Genomic DNA, 19,679 nt, shown 5'->3' on the forward strand with positions numbered 1-19,679 from the left:
ATGTTGGCGTATTGGGGTGCGAATTTGGTCCCCATGGCTGTTCCGTGTGTCTGGATGAAGAACTTGTTGTCGAAGGTGAAGATGTTGTGATCCAGAATGAAGCGGATGAGTTGCAGAATTGCGTCTGGAGATTGGCAGTTGTCGGTGTTGAGTACTGAGGCTGTTGCAGCAATGCCGTCGTCATGGGGGATGCTGGTGTAGAGTGCCGAGACGTCCATTGTGACGAGGAATGTTCGTGGTTCAACTGGTCCATGGGTGCTGAGTTTCTGTAGGAAGTCCGTCGTGTCGCGACAGAAGTTGGGTGTACCTTGTACGATGGGTTTCAAGATGCCCTCGATGTAGCCAGAGAGGTTCTCACACAGGGTCCCATTGCCTGAAACGATAGGGCGGCCTGGTGTGTTGGCCTTATGTATTTTCGGGAGGCAGTAGAGATCTCCAATGCGGGGAGTACGTGGGATGAGAGCACGTAGGGTGCTCTGAAGATCTGGATCCAAGGTCTTGATCAGTCTGTTAAGTTGGCGGATGTGTTCCTTGGTCGGATCTGCGGGTAACTGTCTGTAGTGTTCTTGGTTGTTCAGTTGTCGGTATACTTCTTTGCAGTAGTCCGTTCTGTTCAGTACGACAGTGGGCCCCCCCTTTGTCTGCTGGTTTGATGACGATGCTGTGGTTGGTCTTGAGATGGCGTTGCGTTGTGCTTGGGTGACGTTCGGGGCTGTCTTGTGAATGCGACTGATGAATCTGGCATTGACGCGACCCCTGACGGCTTGAGCATACATGTTGAGTCTAAGGCAGCGGCCTTCCGGAGGGGTCCAATTCGACTCTTTCCTCTTCGGTTGCCGCACCGCAGATCTCTCGGTCTGCTGTTCCGGTTCATTGGTAGTCTGCTTGGGTTCGCTGTTGGCCTCTTGGGGTCTGTGGAAGAATTCCCGGAGCCTCATTCGCCTGATGAATTCCTCCGTGTCTGCCGCGAGACTGATGGGGTCCATTTTGGTGGTGGTGCAGAAATTGAGCCCTCTGCTGAGGACTTCGATTTCATCTGGTTGAAGGGTGTAGTCTGACAAGTTGACAATAGATTTCCCTGTATTGTTTTCTACTGTGACACCGGGGGTGGCTTGGTTGCTGCCGGTGGTGATGCCAAGTTTCTCAAGCTTTCTGTTCTTGGTATGCATATAGGTGGCATAGTATTGTTGTCTCACCTGTTTGGCGGTGTTCCGCAGCTGGTCTGCTGCATCCTGAGCGCAAGTTGAGAATATGGCCTCTATCTTGGTTTCCAGGTTGCGTCGTCTGCTGTAGAGCTGGTGTACGAGGTGGTTGAGGAGTGTGAGAGAGGTGCGACGGCAGAGTCTCTCAGCGAAGTCTGTGTTGTAGGTCGACTTGAGTGGGTTTGTGATCTGTAGCCCTTTCGGGATCTTGTCTGCTTTCTTGCATCTTTGTAGAAACTTAATGTCAGTGTCTATATGCGCGATCTTCCTGGAGATCCTCTCCACTTTGAGCCGGCAGTTTCAAAATAGCACCATGGAATATTTTCTATGTCTACCTGAAAGAGTGGATGTTTCGTCCGAAAGGCAGCATCTGACTGCCTAACATTCCCTTGGTACTACACTCGGAGTGACGACCTAGATTCCTGTGCTCAAGTCTCTGAAGTAGGCTTGAATGCACAAACTTTCAACTTCGAGGTGAGAATGCTACCCATTGGGCCATAGCCGCCACAACTTGGTGAGGCACGGTGGGGGTATCTTGCTAAATGGGTGAGTTCACTAGCACCTTGATGTTGTGTAAGCAATAAATTCCAAGTCTTAGTTTTATCGCAAGGTTTGTTGATTCAATATAAATAAATGGAGGGAGGCAGTGAATCTAACTTGACACTTAAGGTACAGTTGCAAAGCATTAACTGTTGGGGTATGATCCTGCAGTGCCCCACCCAACAAATGAACCAAGGTGGTGAATGGTGGTTGGTAGTTGACTGCAAAAGGCATCACTACCTTGTCTTGTCCTCCCCTGATGTCCCTATTGTCATCCATATTGGGTGTTCTTCGTCGTTTTCTTCCTTGCCCACTTCTAGGGGCTGTGCCACTCGGGGAGGGGGCTAAGATCAGTATTACATGATGCAGATCAGGAACCAATCCTGGGATCTTTTGTGGTCATTATGGCTCAGTTACTCCATATAACTGCCATCTGATCTATCAGGGGAGGCACAATTGAAGTGCAGGAAGACCAGTTGGGATGCGAAGTGAGAATGACGCTTCTTAGATTCAGCTGGATTATGTGGTTGCTGTGACTTGCTGACTTTACCATGAGAAGCACACATTGGAAAAGTTAAAAAGGGGTCTGGGTTTTGTGCTATTTTAGTCCTGAATATTTCTAATTAGAGGATTAGAATGTTGCATTGGACATCTCTGTTTCGAAACCTTTCACCTCTCTGTCCAAAGATTATGCTGCTGCTCCATTCTTCAAAGTTAGAAATGAGAATTTTCTCTGTTTATTTACTTTCACTTGCCTGTCACTCCTCCCCTCAATTTGCCTGGAAATAGTTACCCATGCACTCTTACACCCTTATTAGTTTTGAGGGTGGCCAATCTCTATCGCCAGCGCAGTTATGAAATGCCGCTCCAAAGTTGAGGTTTCTGCCTCCTTGATGTGAGGTACAGTAGGCCCCCCTCGAATGCATTTGAAATGTGGAAGAAACAGCTGTTACTTAATAGCTTACCCTAGCTGTAAAGAGATGCTTACCAAGTTTCAAGAGAAACTATACTGATACCTCATTTGAACATCTGCGATGAGGAGAGTTTGGGGAGCTTGTGATTCTTTACTCTGGGGTGAGGAGAGTTTGGGGAGCTTGGGATTTTTCACTCTGGGGAAGTGAAGTTTCGGGTCCTCGCGACGAACAGCTCCTCAAACACGGTCACAAACATCCCCCACCTTTTCTCAAAACCCCCTGCAGAGCCCCTTAACTCATACATTATCTTCTCTAACCGCAGGAAGTTGTACAGGTCACCCAGCCATGCTGCTACCCCCGGTGGCGATGCCGACCGCCACTCCAGCAAAATTCGCCGCCGTGCAATCAGAGAGGCGAAGGCCACAACATCGGCCTTCCTCCTCTCCATGAGCTATGGCTTCTCTGAAACCTCAAATATCGCCACCAAAGGTTCCGGGTCCTCCACCTCCACTACCCTGGCTAAGACCGCAAACGCTCCTGCCCAGAATCTTCCCAATTTTTCACAACCCCAAAACATGTGCATGTGATTCGCTCGCCACACCTCTCACACTCATCTGCTCCCCCTGAAAGAAGCCACTCATTCTCGCCCGAGTCATATGCACCCTGTGCACCACCTTAAACTGTATCAGGCTCATCCTTGCACAAGAGAAGGTCCCATTTACCCTTCGCAGTGCCTCATTCCATACTCCCCAATTGAAGCACTCCGCATTCTTGGGGGCTAAAATAATCCAGATAATCAACAAGACAGCTGCAAACCTGAAGACACTGGTGATGGGTTTAAGTTCAGAGAGGCCAACAGTTTGTTCAGTGGGTGGTGAAAAATAGAAGACTGGGCAGTCAGGGGGCAATGAGAGAGGGTTGTGTTGGAAAAGTTGAGGAAGAATTGGTTACATATTGAATGGGGTATATGGAATTAAAGTTTTTACCATAAATACCATCAACTTGCTTCTAAGTTCAAAACCCTCTTATTCTTTTCTCCTACCCCTTTCCCGCAAAAGTTATAACTTGCACTCTGTGCTGTAAATGCCCTGTTGCGATCTTGCTCGCCCCTCTGAACCTGCGGATCCCTTGTTCGTTCCCCTTTTCTTGTTCTCTGTTGTGTGATGAGACGCAGATATGCTGGCCGTCCTCGCTTATATTGAGGGAATTTTCTTTTGATACTTTGAATCCCACACCAAATATTTTAATCATCAAACTTCTCATCTGTTATTTGTTTTTTTCAACACATCAAAATCTTCGAATGTCAAGGTGAGTAATGATAATTGAAACTGACTACAAGAATCATCGACTGCCTTTCTTAAACAGCCTCCTCACATTGATATTGCTGAGATGTTCAAAATGTTGCTTTTAAAGCATAAATAGATGTGACTATTGTAGCTGTTTCTTTTATTCAGGAATAAATAATACCAATGCCTTTTTGTCTCTAAGGGGTCCCTAGTGTGATGAGCACTTAAATGCTTTGTTTAGCGATGGTTGTCATTGAATCACAGGTTCATGAATGATCGTGAGTTCATTTGCAGACCCACAAATACATTGAACTGCTCACATGCCACCCAGTGTGTCTAGGAAGCAATCTGGGAATGCACAGATGCTGTGGTTTGTGATGCCCACTGACATCAGGGATCCAAGATTCAAAATTATGGAGAGGCATTCTGATGCATGAATGGGCCATTGTACCATGAGGTCCAAGTGGACAGATGACATTGCGCATATCAAACTGCGGAAGCATTAAACTTTTATATCTGCAAGTCTGTTGTATTGGAGTATGGTCTGCACCGAATGAGTTCGAAAAAGCAAAGTAATTGCACTTTAATACTTTGCTGATGGGATCTTTTGGACGTGTACTGTAAGATCTAATCTGAAGGATTTCTAGGTAGGTTTCCCCAATATAATTAATATTTAATTTGACTTGTGGCTCTTAACCTTCCCATACAAATGCATGCTGGTGGAAAGAGCATCTGACAAGTGCAGTAACCATCCTTTTCCCTTCTCATCTATAGCCTCAGCGTAAAGAGTCTTGTTTTTTTTTCCTTCTGCATGATTTTAAATGGGTCTTCCTTCCCTCCCTTTTTGCATTCCTTTACCCTTGCACCTCCACAGCATGTTCCCTCGAGTCGTCACAGTAGACAGGTCAGACGCCACCTTGACTTTGCGGAGGAGGACTTGGAGCTGAGGACTGTAAGTCACTATCATGGTGTGTTTGTGCTTGATTGCATGTATTCACTTGTTTCCACACTGTCCCTTGCTTGCATGTGTTTGCTGGTTTTACCCTGCCTAAAGCTTGTGTTACTCGCTATTTCCACACTCTCCCTTTCACATCAGGTTATGGTTCTCATTAAATCAGAAAATGGGCAACGGATCGATCAGCATCTGAACAAGTTCACAACTCTAATGTAAAAGGGATTCCTTGGAGGAAGTGGCATGCATACCACTGAGATAGATCGCTTGAGAAAATGGAATATGTGCTTCTAGATGCAGCTGTTATCTTGACAGCAATGCTGTGTCTTCTGAGCCAGATAGACCCCTTTTGTTTATTCCATGGGAGCTCTTTCCGATGTTGTTTGCTGTTGAAGAAGCTTCTATCATTTAAATTGGACAAAGTATGAGGCTCATCAATCAGCATCTTTTTGTTGAAGAAATGTATAATGACTTGTTGGAAGTCTGCACTTGGCAGGAGCTAAATTTGGCTGAAGGGATCCTTGACAAGGCACTATTAACAGAGTTTTACAAATGCTTGTAATGTAGAGTAGATGTGTATTGCAGTATTTGAGAAGGAACTAAATTTAGCTTTCAAAGGTGCTTCAGGAAGCAATTTCTTCTGGAACTGATATCCATGCTCTTGGCAGATTTCCTGTAATTCACAACTTAACCTGTGAGCAACCATTCTGTGCAAAGGCCCAACGGTTTCAATAAATGCTCGGTGGCCTGTATCCCATCAAACTTAACAACTATTGATCTGTGATATAAACTGAATTGGTGAAATCAGAGAATGGCCCCGTTTCAAAGGTCTTAAATTATTACAGCAACAGCAACTTCCAGTAAAGCTAAATGTCCTTTCCTTTATAAGATGTCTCTGCCTTCCTTTTGGGCACCTCAACCAAGTGGTTATTCTTCATGTGTGAAGTTAGATTTTAATTGCTAGAAAACTGTCATGGAGTGGTTGCTGTTTATCCACGCAGGGGTCTTACAAGTGCAATCATTCTCTGGCAGCTTGTCCAAATGACTGTTTTCCTTGGGATTTGATGGAGTCAGTCAGCTCAATTGGCTAGATGGCTGGCGTGGGTTCCAAATAACGCCCACAACAATTCCCATTGGCCAAGGTAGAGGTAGACTTGGGACCTGCCTTCTTGGTCTGCCCCGAGAGTGGAAGGCAATGGCAGCACTGACAACTGCTCAGAAAATAGCACAGGATGAATCATCTGCAGACAGTGAGCCAAAGAGCTGCCTTCAGGCGAAGTATGAATGAATGAATGACCCAGTGAGTACAGCCAAGCTTCGGAGTATCATAGCCAAGTCCTGGACATGCACATTTTCTTAAGCAATAGATGGTGATTAAAAGTTGGCATTTTGTTAACCCCCAAGGTTCAGCAGGTAATTGGTATGCTCCTAATTTTAACCAATATTAAATATTTTGGTGTGTATGAGATATTGGAATGTAACACTTTATCTATGCCCAGATTAGGTTTTGGTCAAATTACAGGGAAGAGTGGAAGAAGATAGAATAGGTGGATCTTCTGCCTTTCTTTACCTCAAAGGTGCATGCTTCCTCTTGGCTACTCAAAGACCAATAAAAATGCAGGAAAATAAGTGCTGTAATCTTGGCATCGCTGACTCGGGTAGTGATCAGTGGCAGAAATAATTTAGCCTCAAGTGGGAGAGAATACCACATGTTATCAAAAGAGGTCCTTGTTTCTCCAATTTGAAATCAATAAGGCCTTCTCTCTTTGGATGGGTTGGTTTTAGTAAGAGTCGACAGTTGCTTAATAAGAACAGTTTTGCAAAATAGATTATTTCTTGTCAAGCATTCGGTAAAATTGATCTGCCTGGTTTCATTTAGTGAAAACCGTACCCTGTTCATCTCTGGTTTCACCTCTCCCAAACTACTTCTGTTAACTAAGTGCTCCTGCCTTCATGTTCCAAGGTAAGTGCTTTGTGCTTGTTCTGCTTTGTAAAGAGAGGTGAAATCCTTGTATTGTAAGTGGCAGCATTGTATCTGTTATGTTCAGCTGAGCAACTTCACTACATCCCAACTCAACCAGCGAGTCTCGAATAAAAGCAAATGACGGTGGCTACTGGAATCTGAAACAAAAACAAAAAATACTGGACCATCTCAGCAGGTCTGACAGCATCTTTGGAAAGGGGGAGCTAATGTTTCGAGTCTGGATGCTCAAAGCTTTGACAAAAGGTAACCCAGACTCGAAACGTTGACTCCCTTCTCTCTCTGGCGATACTGTCAGACCTGCTGAGATTGTCCAATATTTTCTGTTTTTGTAACCAGTCTCAAAGCTGTGATCAGGGTTAATCTGCCAGTCTGTATTAAGACTAATTGTTCAGTTTATTACATCTACTTCATTTGCATGGGCTATAAGCAATGAAAGTAAGTAATTAGCCAGAGTCCACACAAAAACGCAGGCATCTCTGTTCATTTTCACTTATCAACCTCCGATATAAACTAGGAAAAATTCACAAAATTTGTCATGAGAAGTTGGAGTTGGGGTTTTGTGCCCTTTTCATCGAACTAATAAAAGTACTGTTTTAAAGCAAAGAATTTATTTAACTTTAAAATAACAGGCTGAAGGCATCGAAGGTGTGTATTAAAATAATCTTTATTATTGTCACAAGTAGGCTTACATTAACACTGCAATGAAGTTACTGTGAAAATCCCTTAGTTGCCACATTGTGGCACCTGTTCGGGGACACTGAGGGAGAATTCAGAATGTCCAATTCACTTAACAAGCAAGTCTAATGTCTCTGTTTATAATCTGATTCAAATTCATACATTTGAAGTGTTCTTTCTCATCAGCTTGCCCCCCCCCCCCCTCCCCGTTAGTTTTGAAATGCTTTCATTAAGCTCCTATCCCAAGGGAACAAGGGTTTTCTGATTTTTAAAAAAATGAATTGAGTCCTGCCCTATCACTGAGGAGTTAGTATCACAGCACACCATTAGCTGGGATCAGAAAAAAAAGACACTTGGACAACTGATATTTTAAACAACAGATTGTGAGCTATTTGCAATTTGAAGTCTTTAGGCCAAAAACCAAGTAAGCGTGACCACAAACTTGACTGGCTGAAATTTAGCTGAGTAAGTGGAACTTACTTTTGACTATTATTTATACATTCACTCATTCACAAAAATCAGAATCAATTGAAATAACCACAGAAGGACATGGCAATTAGCTTGGGTTACCACTCCAGGTCGCTAAAACTCTTACATGCACTCAGCATTATAAATCTTACAAATTGGTTTATAGACGAAGAGTGACTATTTAAGAAGTATATGAATCCCCAGCACAAAGTGATGCTTTCAGCAAGGGAACAGAAGTAGCACTTCCGACCCAATGCCCCGAAAAAATGTAAATGTTCATTTTCACCAGTTCCAGATTGACACGTTTGAAGAAACAACAAGTATTACCTGCGTTTCTGATATCCAGCTAAGGATGTGAACATCCTTGTGCTGCAAGGTATGAATGATAAATGAGTTGATATTTGATTTACCATCAGTATCCGTCAAATTCAAAATATCTCTGCAGCTTTATTGGTCAGTGCCCCACACATGCTGTCAGGTGCAATTTTGTGAAAATATTGGTGATTCCCATCAGTCTGCAGCGTTGCTGTCTCTTTCTCTCACAACTCGTTTGACAGTGATACTGAGTTCCTCCATTCTTTAGGGAAGTATTTAGCCTAAAGAGTTGCAATTCACTAATTTTGAAACATTCAGTCCAATGCAGCTTGATATAGCAATGGAAATAAAGCATTCACTGAGTGCTATGTGCAATCTTCCACTTAAATGTGTCCTCTCAATTTACTCCAAATGTAGTGACAGTCTTCATCTACTACTACATCACCCTAGTGTTACACAATTCAAACGTTTAGTTGGATAGAGTGTAGATCTGACTATCTTTCCGTGCAATGGACACAATGACATTTCCACACCCACTGTTGCACAAGTAAAATCCAAGCGATGGTGCTGATATGTTGCATTAATATAGAGCATTGTTTCATGTAGATGAACATTCCCCTTTTGTAGTTTAAACTGGCAAGGAGAGTATTCTCATCAGTAGTCTTTGGTTTCTGTGAGATGATTCAAGAACTAGATTTAAATTGAGAGAGAAATTACAGATTTTGTAGAATTTCTGTTAAGAGCATACCAACTGCTGTGTAAACATCAAGTTGAAACTTCCTCCAAACCTGATAGTATAGCCTTCTGGATATTGAATGCTAATTCATATTGCAGATATTAAGCATACAGAGGCTAATCTACCTTGAGCTGTATTGGCTATTGATCCAGCCAGTGCATTATTCAAATCCTTTCTTGTTCAGAGTTGAGCATTTTAACAAAGGGTCATCTGGACTCAAAACGTTGGCTCTTTTCTCTCCCGACAGACAGATGCTGCCAGACTTGCTGAGATTTTCCAGCATTTTCTCTTTGGTTTGAGCATTTTAAATATTTATAATCAATAGTTTTTAATATACCATGAAAATATGATCGTAAACTTGGTCATAGTTGGCAAAGTATTTTCAGCACAGAAGCACTGCAAATATTTGTACTTCACATGAGCCTCTTCCCATTCTTCTTCATCTAACCCCATCAACTATCTTTCTAAACCCTTCTCCTAATGTGCTTACCTAGCTTCTCCATTGATACAGCCAAACTTTTCACCTCAGCTATTCCTGTGGTAGTGAGTTCCACATTCTCACCACTCTCTACGTAAAGAAGCTTCTCTGAATTCCCGATTGAATTTCTTTTCTTGACTGTCTCCTTTTTCTGGCCTCTAGTTTTAGTCTCACTCACACCTGGAAACATCTTCTCTAAGTCTTACCATATAAAATCCTTTCATAATCGTCAGGACCTCTGAGATTACCTGTCAGCAGTTCCTTTTTCAAGAGAAAAAAACTTCAGCCTGTTCAACTGTTGTTTGTGTGTGTACCCCAGATCCTGGTTCCTTAGCTCCATTTAGACACTTATTTTCCAAGGAGTCTGTGATGATATCCATTTGACCGAAATGCAGTACACAGTCGTAATTATCTTGGGGCGTGTAACTGACAAATAAGCTTCAACATTTTCAAATTTATCTCGCTCTTTTCATTGAGAACTGTTGACGGGACATTGGCCCCCATACCCATTCCAACCTCTCTCCTTCCGAACTTTCTGCTCTTCACTCCGTCAGGTCTAACCCCGACTTTGCCATCAAGCCTGCTGACAAAAGGGGTGCTGTTGTTGTCTGGAGTACTGACCTCTACCTCGCAGAGGCTGAGCGCCAACTCACAGAACTTTCTCTTACCTCCCCTTGGACCATGACCAGACCACTGAACATCAAGCTATTCTCTCCAACACCGTTAGCGACCACATTTCCTCTGGATGCCTTCCCCCTACTGCTTCCAACCTTGTATTCTCCCAACCCCGGACAGCCCGCTTTTACCTACTTCCCAAAATCCACTAAAAGGACTGTCCCGGCAGGCCCATTGTGTCAGCATGCTCCTGCCCCACTGAACTTATTTCCTCTTATCTTGACTCCATTCTCACTCCTCTGGTCCATTCCCTCCCCACCTACATCCGGGACTCCTCTGATGCCTTGCGCCATATTGGCAGCTTCTAGTTCGCAGGCCCTAACCGCCTCCTATTCACCATGGATGTGCAATCTCTTTACATCTCCATCCCACACCAGGATAGTCTGAGAGCTCTTTGCTACTTTCTAGAAAAGAGGCCTGGACAATTCCTATCCACCACCACTCTCCTCCGCCTGGCTGAAAACGTTCTATCTCTCCTTTAACTCATCCCATTTTCTCCAAATCAAAGGTGTAGCAATGGGTACCCGCATGGGTCTTGGCTCCGCTTGCCTTTTTATGGGGTATGTGGAAGATTCCTTGTTCCAGGCCTACCCGGGTCCCCTCCCACAACTCCTTTACCGTTGCATTGATGACTATTTTGGTGTTGCTTCATGCTCTCGTCCGGACCTGGAAAAATTCATCAACTTCGCTTCCAGTTTCCACACCTCCATCACTTTCACCTGGTCCATCTCAGACACTTCCCGTCCTTGATCTTTCTGTCTCCATTTCCGGCAATAGACTGTCTACTAATATCCACTACAAGCCCATTGATTCCCACAGCTATCTGGACTACAGCTCTGCACCCTACACCCTGTCAGGACTCCATCCCTTTCTCTCAACTCCTTCGCCTCCGTCACATTTGTTCCGATGATGCCCCTTTCCAAAATGGTGCTTCAAAAATGTGTTCCTTCTTCCTCAGCCGTTATTTCCCACCTATAGTTGTTGACAGGACCCTCTAGAGTGTGCGGTACATCTCCCGCGCCACTACCTTCGCCCCCTCCCCTCCCTCCCAGAACAAGGATAGAGTCCCCCTCTGTCTCGCATTTCACCCCATCAGCCTCCGTATGAAAAGTATAATTCTCCACCATTTTCGCCAATTCCAGCGTGATGTCACCACCAAACACATCTTCCCTTCACTCCCTCTGTCAGCATTCCGCAGAGTCCGTTCCCTCAGATAATCTAGTCCACTCCTCCACCATATCCAACACCTCTCCCATCACCCATAGCACCTTCCCATGCAATCGCAGAAGCAGAAGGTGTAACACCTGTCCCTTTACCTCTTCCATGCTGAACATCCCAGGCCCAAAACACACATTTCCAGGTTGAGCAGCGTTTCACTTGCACCTTGTCCAATTTGGTCTATTGCATTCGCTGCTCCCAATGTTGTCTCCTGTATATCAGAGAGACCAAACGCTGACTGGGTGATCGCTTTGCTGAGCACCGTCGGTCTGTGGGCTTTCAGGACCCTGACCTTCCTGTTGCTTGCCATTTTAATACTAGACCCTGCTCCCATGCCCACATGTCTGTCCTTGGCCTGCTGCAATGTTCCAGTGAAGCTGGAGGGTATTTGTATAAAATATTGCGGAGCAAATAAAACATCTCAGTTTGCACAACATATATTCCATTTCATAAATGTTGAGAGTTAAAGATGCAATTTGGAGCAAATCCCAAGGTCCCTTTTTTTCAATTACTTTTATCAGAGTTACAGAGCCAAAGCTCAGTGTGGACAGGGGCAAACCCCTAATCCAGCTCCTTGCCTGCTCCAAAAACCAATTCAAATTGAATCCAATTCACGGTCCCCACGAGAGAGACATCCAGATCCAGGCATTGACCTCACGCTCATCTTAGCCAAAAGGCCGATAAGCGATCGAAGGTCCTTTCTAAAAGGCAGGTTCTGTAGAGATTGTTCTCCCTGGTCTCTAATAATTCAGCTCAAAACAGTGATGAAAAGCACCATCTGTTGCTTAGCAACAGCTTGTAATCATGAAGGAAACTGTTTAACATGTAAAGAATTTTCATAATTCCTTTCTGATGAGGGAGAACCCAGGTTCTCTCCAAACATAAATTACATTTACACAAATCAAAATTAGCTGTCGGCACTTATCGGGTAATTTCTGCCTTTTTTCTGCTTGTTCTTCTACAATGGCGTCTGCACTTTATTGTTCATCTGGCACACTGCCCCTTTTGAGTACCCGACCAAAGCAGTTAGGTTTCATGTGTTAGCCTTCACACTGGTGACTACTTCAAATTGGGAACCTTCAGAGCCAAAGCTGAAAACTTGACTAAACTTGTATTACAATCCTGGACCAGACCCCGACCCCAACAGTTGCTAGGATACTGCACATAAACCCCAATATTTTATTTATTTTGTAAGACTGTGAGAAAAGGATACTTTGCACCAGGCGTGACTCCATGCACAAATAGAATATGGTATATTAAAACAAACTTAATTACGAACACAGGACTAAAATATTTTTAACATCATACAAGAAAATAGCTTACAGTTACCATTTAACAATAAAATTAAACATTAAATCCTAACTGCTATTTTTTATCTCCACTCGAGCAAAGCTCATCTTGGGTCAAAGTTTATTTGTAAATTCAATTAGCAGACCCAGGAATACTTTCTGTAAAGTGATGTCTTGGATAAACCACTTTGAGAGAAAGATCCATCAGGAACCAGCTTGCAGATTCTTGCCTGTGTCTAATTACTGTCTTAACTTCCTAGTATTTGGCAAAAAGCTGCTCGTCTGTTCACATTCCCAATCTAAACTGCTTTTTTCCAGAAACTGAAAGCCAACACCTGACTGCTTCAGCCCCTGGCTATTCCCATTAACTACATAATCTTGCCAAACAAAGCTAAACACAATGGGCTGGATTCCCCATAGCCTGATGCCGAAATCATGTTTGCCGATTTGGTGGAGAATGGATTTTCGCACCGAAATCGGGGCCGGCGCCGGTCTGACGCCGATCCGCCCCTCCAAACTGGCATCATTGTGCCGCGCCCCCCCAATGAGCCGAGTTCCCGACAGCGCGGGACACATTTGATCCCAACCTTGCAGGAACCCGGCGTGACGGCTGCAGACTGTGTCCAGCGGCGCCACAGTCGGCCGCAATCCGTGCCGCTGGCCGGAGGGGCTTCTGCAAGCGTTGGGGGAACTGGTGGGGGGTGGCAAGGGGGTGGGCTGTGGAGTCGCAGTTAGCGGGTTGGGGTTGCGCATGGCCGGCACCATGTTGTATGGCGCGACTGGTGCAGGTTGTCAGCCGTGCGCATGGGCGGCCCGGGACCTGGCCATTTTTGGCGAGGGATTCAGTCGGCGCCGGTGTTAGCCCCTCACCAGTGCCGGAATCGGTGAGGGTTGCATGCCGATATTTTGGTCTAAAGGACCACACATGCTCTGCTGGCGCCGGCACTTGGCCGCTGAAACGGAGAATCCAGCCCAATGTCCCTAATTATATACTCCCCAGGGTGCCTAAAATTCCATTGCCCCAAGCTTTACGACATTTTAATTATTTTTGTAGCCACAAAGCCTGGCTGTCTTTCAAGCCAGGATTTTAAAAAGTCATAAACAAACTCAGGCTATTAATCTTATTGCGCTAAATACATACAGTACAATATATCTGAAATTCCTACATTCATCACGGCTGCATTGATATAACACCTTTAATGTAACAAAGCTTCATTAGAGTAAGCAGGCAAAAGATGACACCGAGCAAAATGGGGCAATATTAGAGCAGGTTACTAAAATAAAACAAGAAATGCTGAAAAATCTCAGCAGGTCTGGCAGTGTCTGTGGAGAGAGAGAAACCGAGTTAATGTTTCTGGTTCCTGTGACTCTTCAGAGCTGAAGAGAGGTAGAAATATGATTGAATTTTATACTTTTGAAAAGATGTCAAAGACGAAGGGAGTGGCACTGATAGTGTTAAAGGCTAAGTTTAGTGTGGCATAAAGATCAGACCACAGAATGTGTTTATAGCAGAACAAAGGTTGGCATCTTACGGAAGCAAAAAATGAGCACAAGTTAACAGACTGGCATTGGGCTTCACTGAAACATTGTACTGGCCAGGACAGAGAGTCTGATGCCACAACCAACCGCAGCTTCTCCTCCCCACCCCTTCAGCATTCTGAAGGGACCATTCCTCCGGGAACCCTGGTCCATCTCACTTGCCCTTCTTTCAATTTAGCCTGCAATATTCACAGCTCACAACGCAGTCTCGTCTACATTGGGGGGACTAAAGGCAGGCTGGTGACTGCTTTGTGGAACACCTTTGCTCAGTCTACAAGCATGACCCTAACCTTCCTGTTGCTTGCCATTTTAATTCACCATCTTGTTCTCCTGTTCATGGGCGCCATTTTACAGCCACACTGTGCCTGAAAAGCAGCTCGCTGCAGAGCAGTGTGGCCGATAGAAGCTGGGAGACCCCGGGATCTACCCGGCTCATAATGCCTCACAAGATCAAACGCAATCTCCCGAGACATTGCGAGAACCCGCCCATTGTGGACGGGATCACTTTTTAGCAAATCTGTATATTAAAGCTAGTCTCACTTAATGTGCAGGTATCCGAGGCATGGGATCTATCTCTTTCGCCTCGGAGGGAGCGAGGGCCGTTCAGTACTGGTCTCCACAAACTGGGACCAGACGGATTGGCACACATGGGGGTGTCCTAGGAGATTGGAGGCACCCAGTTGCATGCCCTTTCGGCAGGCTGGCACTACTGGTGCCACTCAGGCACCCTAGAACTGCCAGCCTGGCACCCTGGCAGTGCTACCTGGGTGCCAGCCTGTCACTGCCAAGCTGGCACTTTTTACGTGGTGGGTGATCCAGCCGGTAGTGCCCCACACAGGTGTTTGGAGGGGGAAGGATGGGGAGAAACTCTCCCATAGTGCGTTGTGGCGGGGGCGAGACGGGGTTTGTGTGTCGCTTCGTGGGCTCCAGAGATCGGGATGCCATTTTTAAATGGCGACCTGATCTCTTGCTACACAGGAGTTGCAGCGAGCAGAGCTCTTCTGTGTATAAAATGGGGTTATGTGCGGCCTCAGCCGTGTGTTCCCCGCTGAGGCCCCCTATCTAATGTGAGTGCCGTTTAATAGAGTTTTGTTTTTCGGCGCTGTGAGCACCAGGAAACACACGGCTAAACGTGCTTTTATGGGACTTTGTTCCAATTCCGTTAAATCCTGCCCCACATGTCTGTCCTCTGCCTGCCACAATGCTCCAGTGAAGCCCAGTGCAAACTGGAGAACACCCCCCCCCCCCCCCCCCCCCAAACCAACCAACCAAAAAAATCAGGCCAGTCTTGTTTTGTTTCCAGGAGAGTGATGACCCCTGTTCTGTTATTAACATGTCCTGTTATCTGACTTTTATTCCACTATTAACACCTGTCATTGTCTTAACACTATCAGTACCACACCCTTGTGCCTAATTTGCTCCACCCCTTCTCTTTCACGGCCTGAAACCCATCACATTTCTACTTCTCTTCAGCTCTGAAGAAGTCATAAGGACTTAAAGGTTTTCTCCAGAGATGCTCCTCCAGACTTGCTGAGTTTTTCTGGCCTTTTGTGTTTTTATTTCTGGTGGCTAAACTGCTTGATCAATGAGGTAGGTTTTAAGGAACAGTTTAAGGGAGGAGAGAGATGCAGGTAGGTTTAGGGAGGAAATTCCCAAGCTTGGGGCTTAGACAGCTGAAGACCTATCTGTGAATATTTGAAAAATGGGGGGGATGTACAAAAGACCAGATTTGCAGTGTCAATGTTCTTGAGTTGGGTTGATCGGAGATGGTGGTGGTTGCATAAATATCATGGAGGTATTTGAACATAAGAGTTTTAAAGTTAATCTCTTTGTGGACCAGGAGCCACTGTAGGTCAGTGAGTGGACTAGTAATGGGTGTTGAGAACTTGGTATGAGTGAGAATATGGACAGCAGAGTTTTTAAGTATTTATTTTATGTAGGGTAGAAGATAAAAGTCCAGCGAGTTAATAATTGAGTCGGTAAGGTATCCCCAAGTAATTATCATTAGTAGGAATCCTGACTTGGTTTTATTCCCCTAGCTCAGGGACACAGATGCTAAATGTTCTGGCTGAGGTGAATCAACTGGATATAGATCAGGAATCAATCTTGGAACCTTTTTGGTTTGTCGTCCAGTGCAGCCTATTTTGCACTTTGCAATTGAGTGTGGGGACGAAAGTTTTGGTTTGGAATCTGTTTCTACTTGTGTAAAGTACACCCTCTCCGCACACCTTTGGAACAAATTATACTCTGGGCCTAGAGAACTGAGGGTTAATTCATTTTCTGCTAATGCCAAATAATGAAGCAGAAACAAGTGGATCAAGGAAGACCTGCAGTCGATACGAAGGAAAATAGCAATTACTTTCATTGTCAAATAAAAAAGATGGTCAGAGTAAATGAGAAACTGTTGGGAGATGCTCAAGAACGTGGTCTTAGTTTTTGGAGGAATTTGGAAACGGAATTGTAGGTGTACCTGAAGAGGATTTGGAAGGGCTACACTGGAGACAAATATTCAAAAGAAAATAATTTTGATCTCTCGAGCTGTAAGTAGTGAAGTCTCTGGATGATATCACATCCTGAATAGAGAAATGAACAGCGCCTGATTGTTTTCTAATAGTCTTTGAAAATAGTTATTGTCACTGGACAGCAGAGCTCCTGTTCAAGAGTCTGGGTGGGGGGTGGGGGGGGGGGGGGGGTGGATAACACTAGGAATTACAGATCAGTTAATCTCTGATGGGTTGCGGATAAACTTCTCAAGTCCATAATGTAAAATCAAACTAGTATATATTTTAAGGTTTGCCTAATCAGGCACAATCAGCATGATTTTGTAAAGGGCTTGCTGTGCTTGATTGGATTAATTTAATTTATTGAATAAATTGCAGCATGTGTGGGCTGTGCATTTGATAAAGTGCCACAAGAGATTTATGCAAATTACTAGACCAGGAAAGAATGGGACATTTCTTTGGATAAAGATTATTATTATTGAAGCTACTGGATTTGTTACAACAATCTGCCAGCTTCAAAGTCATTGCTAATGATTTTTGAAAAAAAATTAAATTCATATTCTTAAGTTGCCACAATTGGATTTGAACTTGTGCTCCGCTTTCCGTATTCTATTCAGCAAAATAACAAGTATGCTGCCATGCCGCTTTATTAAACAGCAAGTGTTACACGGTGTATGACCTGTGTTGGCACTAGGTGACTAAAACAGGAAATCTTCTGTTCGTCAGCACACGAATCGCCTCACCTTGGACGGGTGCAAAACTCACCCAGAGAAGCTCCAAAGCCTCTGTTTCCACTCATTGGTGTTTCCACCGGCGACCTGTGAATACTGATCCTGATCCCTTCCCAGTGATAGGGTGGCCAGTCGCTAAAACCAGTTAACTCTGCCCAGGCTGGAAATCTAAGCTGGAATTTAGCTGGTCAGCTTTACTAGAATTCTACATTTGGTGCACACTCAGCCTTCAGGTGACCCAAGATGAAAACCCGGTGTTTCTCGCCGTTTACACTTGAGGACCTGGATGTATGATGGTTTTTCAAAGGTCTCGTTTGGGAAGATGCACAGTGCTACATCATAGTATAACAATACTACGATGTGTGTTTGAGTATATATGATCTTTGAGGAATATATATGAATGTGTCTTGCCCTGTGAAGAGTTGGTATCAAGTGGTTTGCTGCTGAAATGCTTTTCTTAAATGACTAGGTTGCTTTTTTATTCTATGCCTGCACACTTCAGTTTTATTTTATCACTGCACTGATTTATTTCTCTTTTTCTTTATTTCCTGCACCAAGCATTCCTATCTGGACAGGGAAACGTCAATCATTTTGAGAAACATAGCTGGGAAACCTTCTCATTTGCTGACCAAGGTGAAGCGTATCTTCCAACCTGCATGTGATGAAACCCTGTAGGTAGAATGAGTAACCCTGTGACTTGTTGCCAATCCCATATCCTTGTTAATATTTATATACCAAGGAACAATTTTGGTTTCCCTTTTCCTCCATCCCTGCAGTATATTGACCAAGCTATTGGGACGGGTCATACTCAGGTTGTGTTACTGTGTCTCCTCTAGTAATTGGCTTGTTTGTTAACTCTTCGTGCTTGTGACCCACCCCTTTCCCTGATGATGAGTGAAAAGTAGACTTTGTTTTGAGCACTTTATATATTTGTGCATTTCAGAAACTTGCTATTTAATCAGATATCTGCATGAGAGCATGACTAGAGCCTGCATGCGATCCCTTGTCACACCCTTTCAGTGCACTTCCTGGGTAACTCGGAAGAGGAACTTTGCTCAGTTTTTGCAATCACTTCAGTCTTTGTTTTGTCATTCTGTCAACGTGTTTTGAATTGTGTGCATGCTCGTTTACACATCAAAACACTAAGAAAATGACAACAGGCAGCATGCCTGGAGAAAAATCAATGCCCCACTATTATTTTGCTGCAGCATTTGAGTTTAAAATATGTTTAACTGAATGTTAATAGTCACAAAAATATTCTGTGAAATGTATTGGTGCCAACAAATTAACAGCACGCCATTTAGCGAAGCTCCAACTTCTTGACATCCAGAGAGTTTTAAAAGACAGCACTGTACAGAGACTGAATTGGTCCGCAGTGAGTTCTCCAACTCTCAAAATACTGAAAGATATAAAGATATAATGTTGTATCAAAACTTCACTGATGGCTGCAATAGCTATAAACCAAATATCTGAGAACTCCCAACGGCTGACATGTTTGTCATTTCCACACGAATATCCCAAATGATGATTGCCATAGGTCGGAAATGTGGCCTCAATTGGTCCTAGAACTGCATAAAGTTAAACTCACTTGTGTGATTGCACCATTCTACAGTGCCAGTTCTTGTTAAATGGGATTCCACTTGTGACGTTCTTAGTGGCAGGGCACCATGAGACAGATTTGGTGACACAAATTTTCATTGATTCAAAGTTTTAATTCAGACCTAGCTGGAAAGTCTAGATCAGATGCTTAATTTCTTGTTTAATAAATTGACGTGGTTTTCTTGTAGACCTTTTGAGGTATTTATTACTCTCTGTTGAGCTTGGCTATGTAGACCCAAAGACTGAGGTTCAATTCCTGATGTGTGAAGATTCAGCTGATCTAAGATGGGGGAGCGAGTTCTGATGAGGTTATCTGGGCCAAAGGGGTGAAGAACCTATTTGTTCTCCTACTCTTACTGGAAGGTTTGTGTGTGGGGAAAGTTGGGTGTCAAGACTGGGCGCAGCTATCAGTCTGTAAGTTGAGCCTCAGCTGTCAAATGGTCGTTTGGGATGAGGTGTCAGAAGATGACCAGGGCCTGTGGACACCTGCAGCAAGATGTGGGGGTGGGGGGTTGGAAAATGGAATGGAGTAAATTCGATGAGGAAATTGATTGAAGGCAAGAGATCCAGAGGAATT

General features: G+C 44.3%; 1 protein-coding gene across 4 annotated transcripts in view; it reads left to right on the top strand.

Annotated features, from left to right (window-relative positions):
• Nucleotides 1–19,679, top strand: part of LOC140394299 (NEDD8-conjugating enzyme UBE2F-like) — a 571,886-nt gene that overhangs the window by 177,517 nt on the left and 374,690 nt on the right. For 2 of the 4 annotated variants that reach the window (XM_072481459.1, XM_072481429.1), the window contains exons 6-7: nt 4,817–4,894; nt 18,062–18,136. The exons of 1 other annotated variant lie outside the window; for it this stretch is intronic. In XM_072481459.1, coding sequence (XP_072337560.1) covers nt 4,817–4,894; nt 18,062–18,136 — 153 coding nt within the window. The remainder of the gene's footprint in view (nt 1–4,816; nt 4,895–18,061; nt 18,137–19,679) is intronic. One more of the 4 variants, XM_072481439.1, reaches the window with a different exon arrangement.

Source organism: Scyliorhinus torazame, chromosome 2, assembly GCF_047496885.1.
Source record: "Scyliorhinus torazame isolate Kashiwa2021f chromosome 2, sScyTor2.1, whole genome shotgun sequence".
Taxonomy (NCBI): Eukaryota; Metazoa; Chordata; class Chondrichthyes; order Carcharhiniformes; family Scyliorhinidae; genus Scyliorhinus; species Scyliorhinus torazame.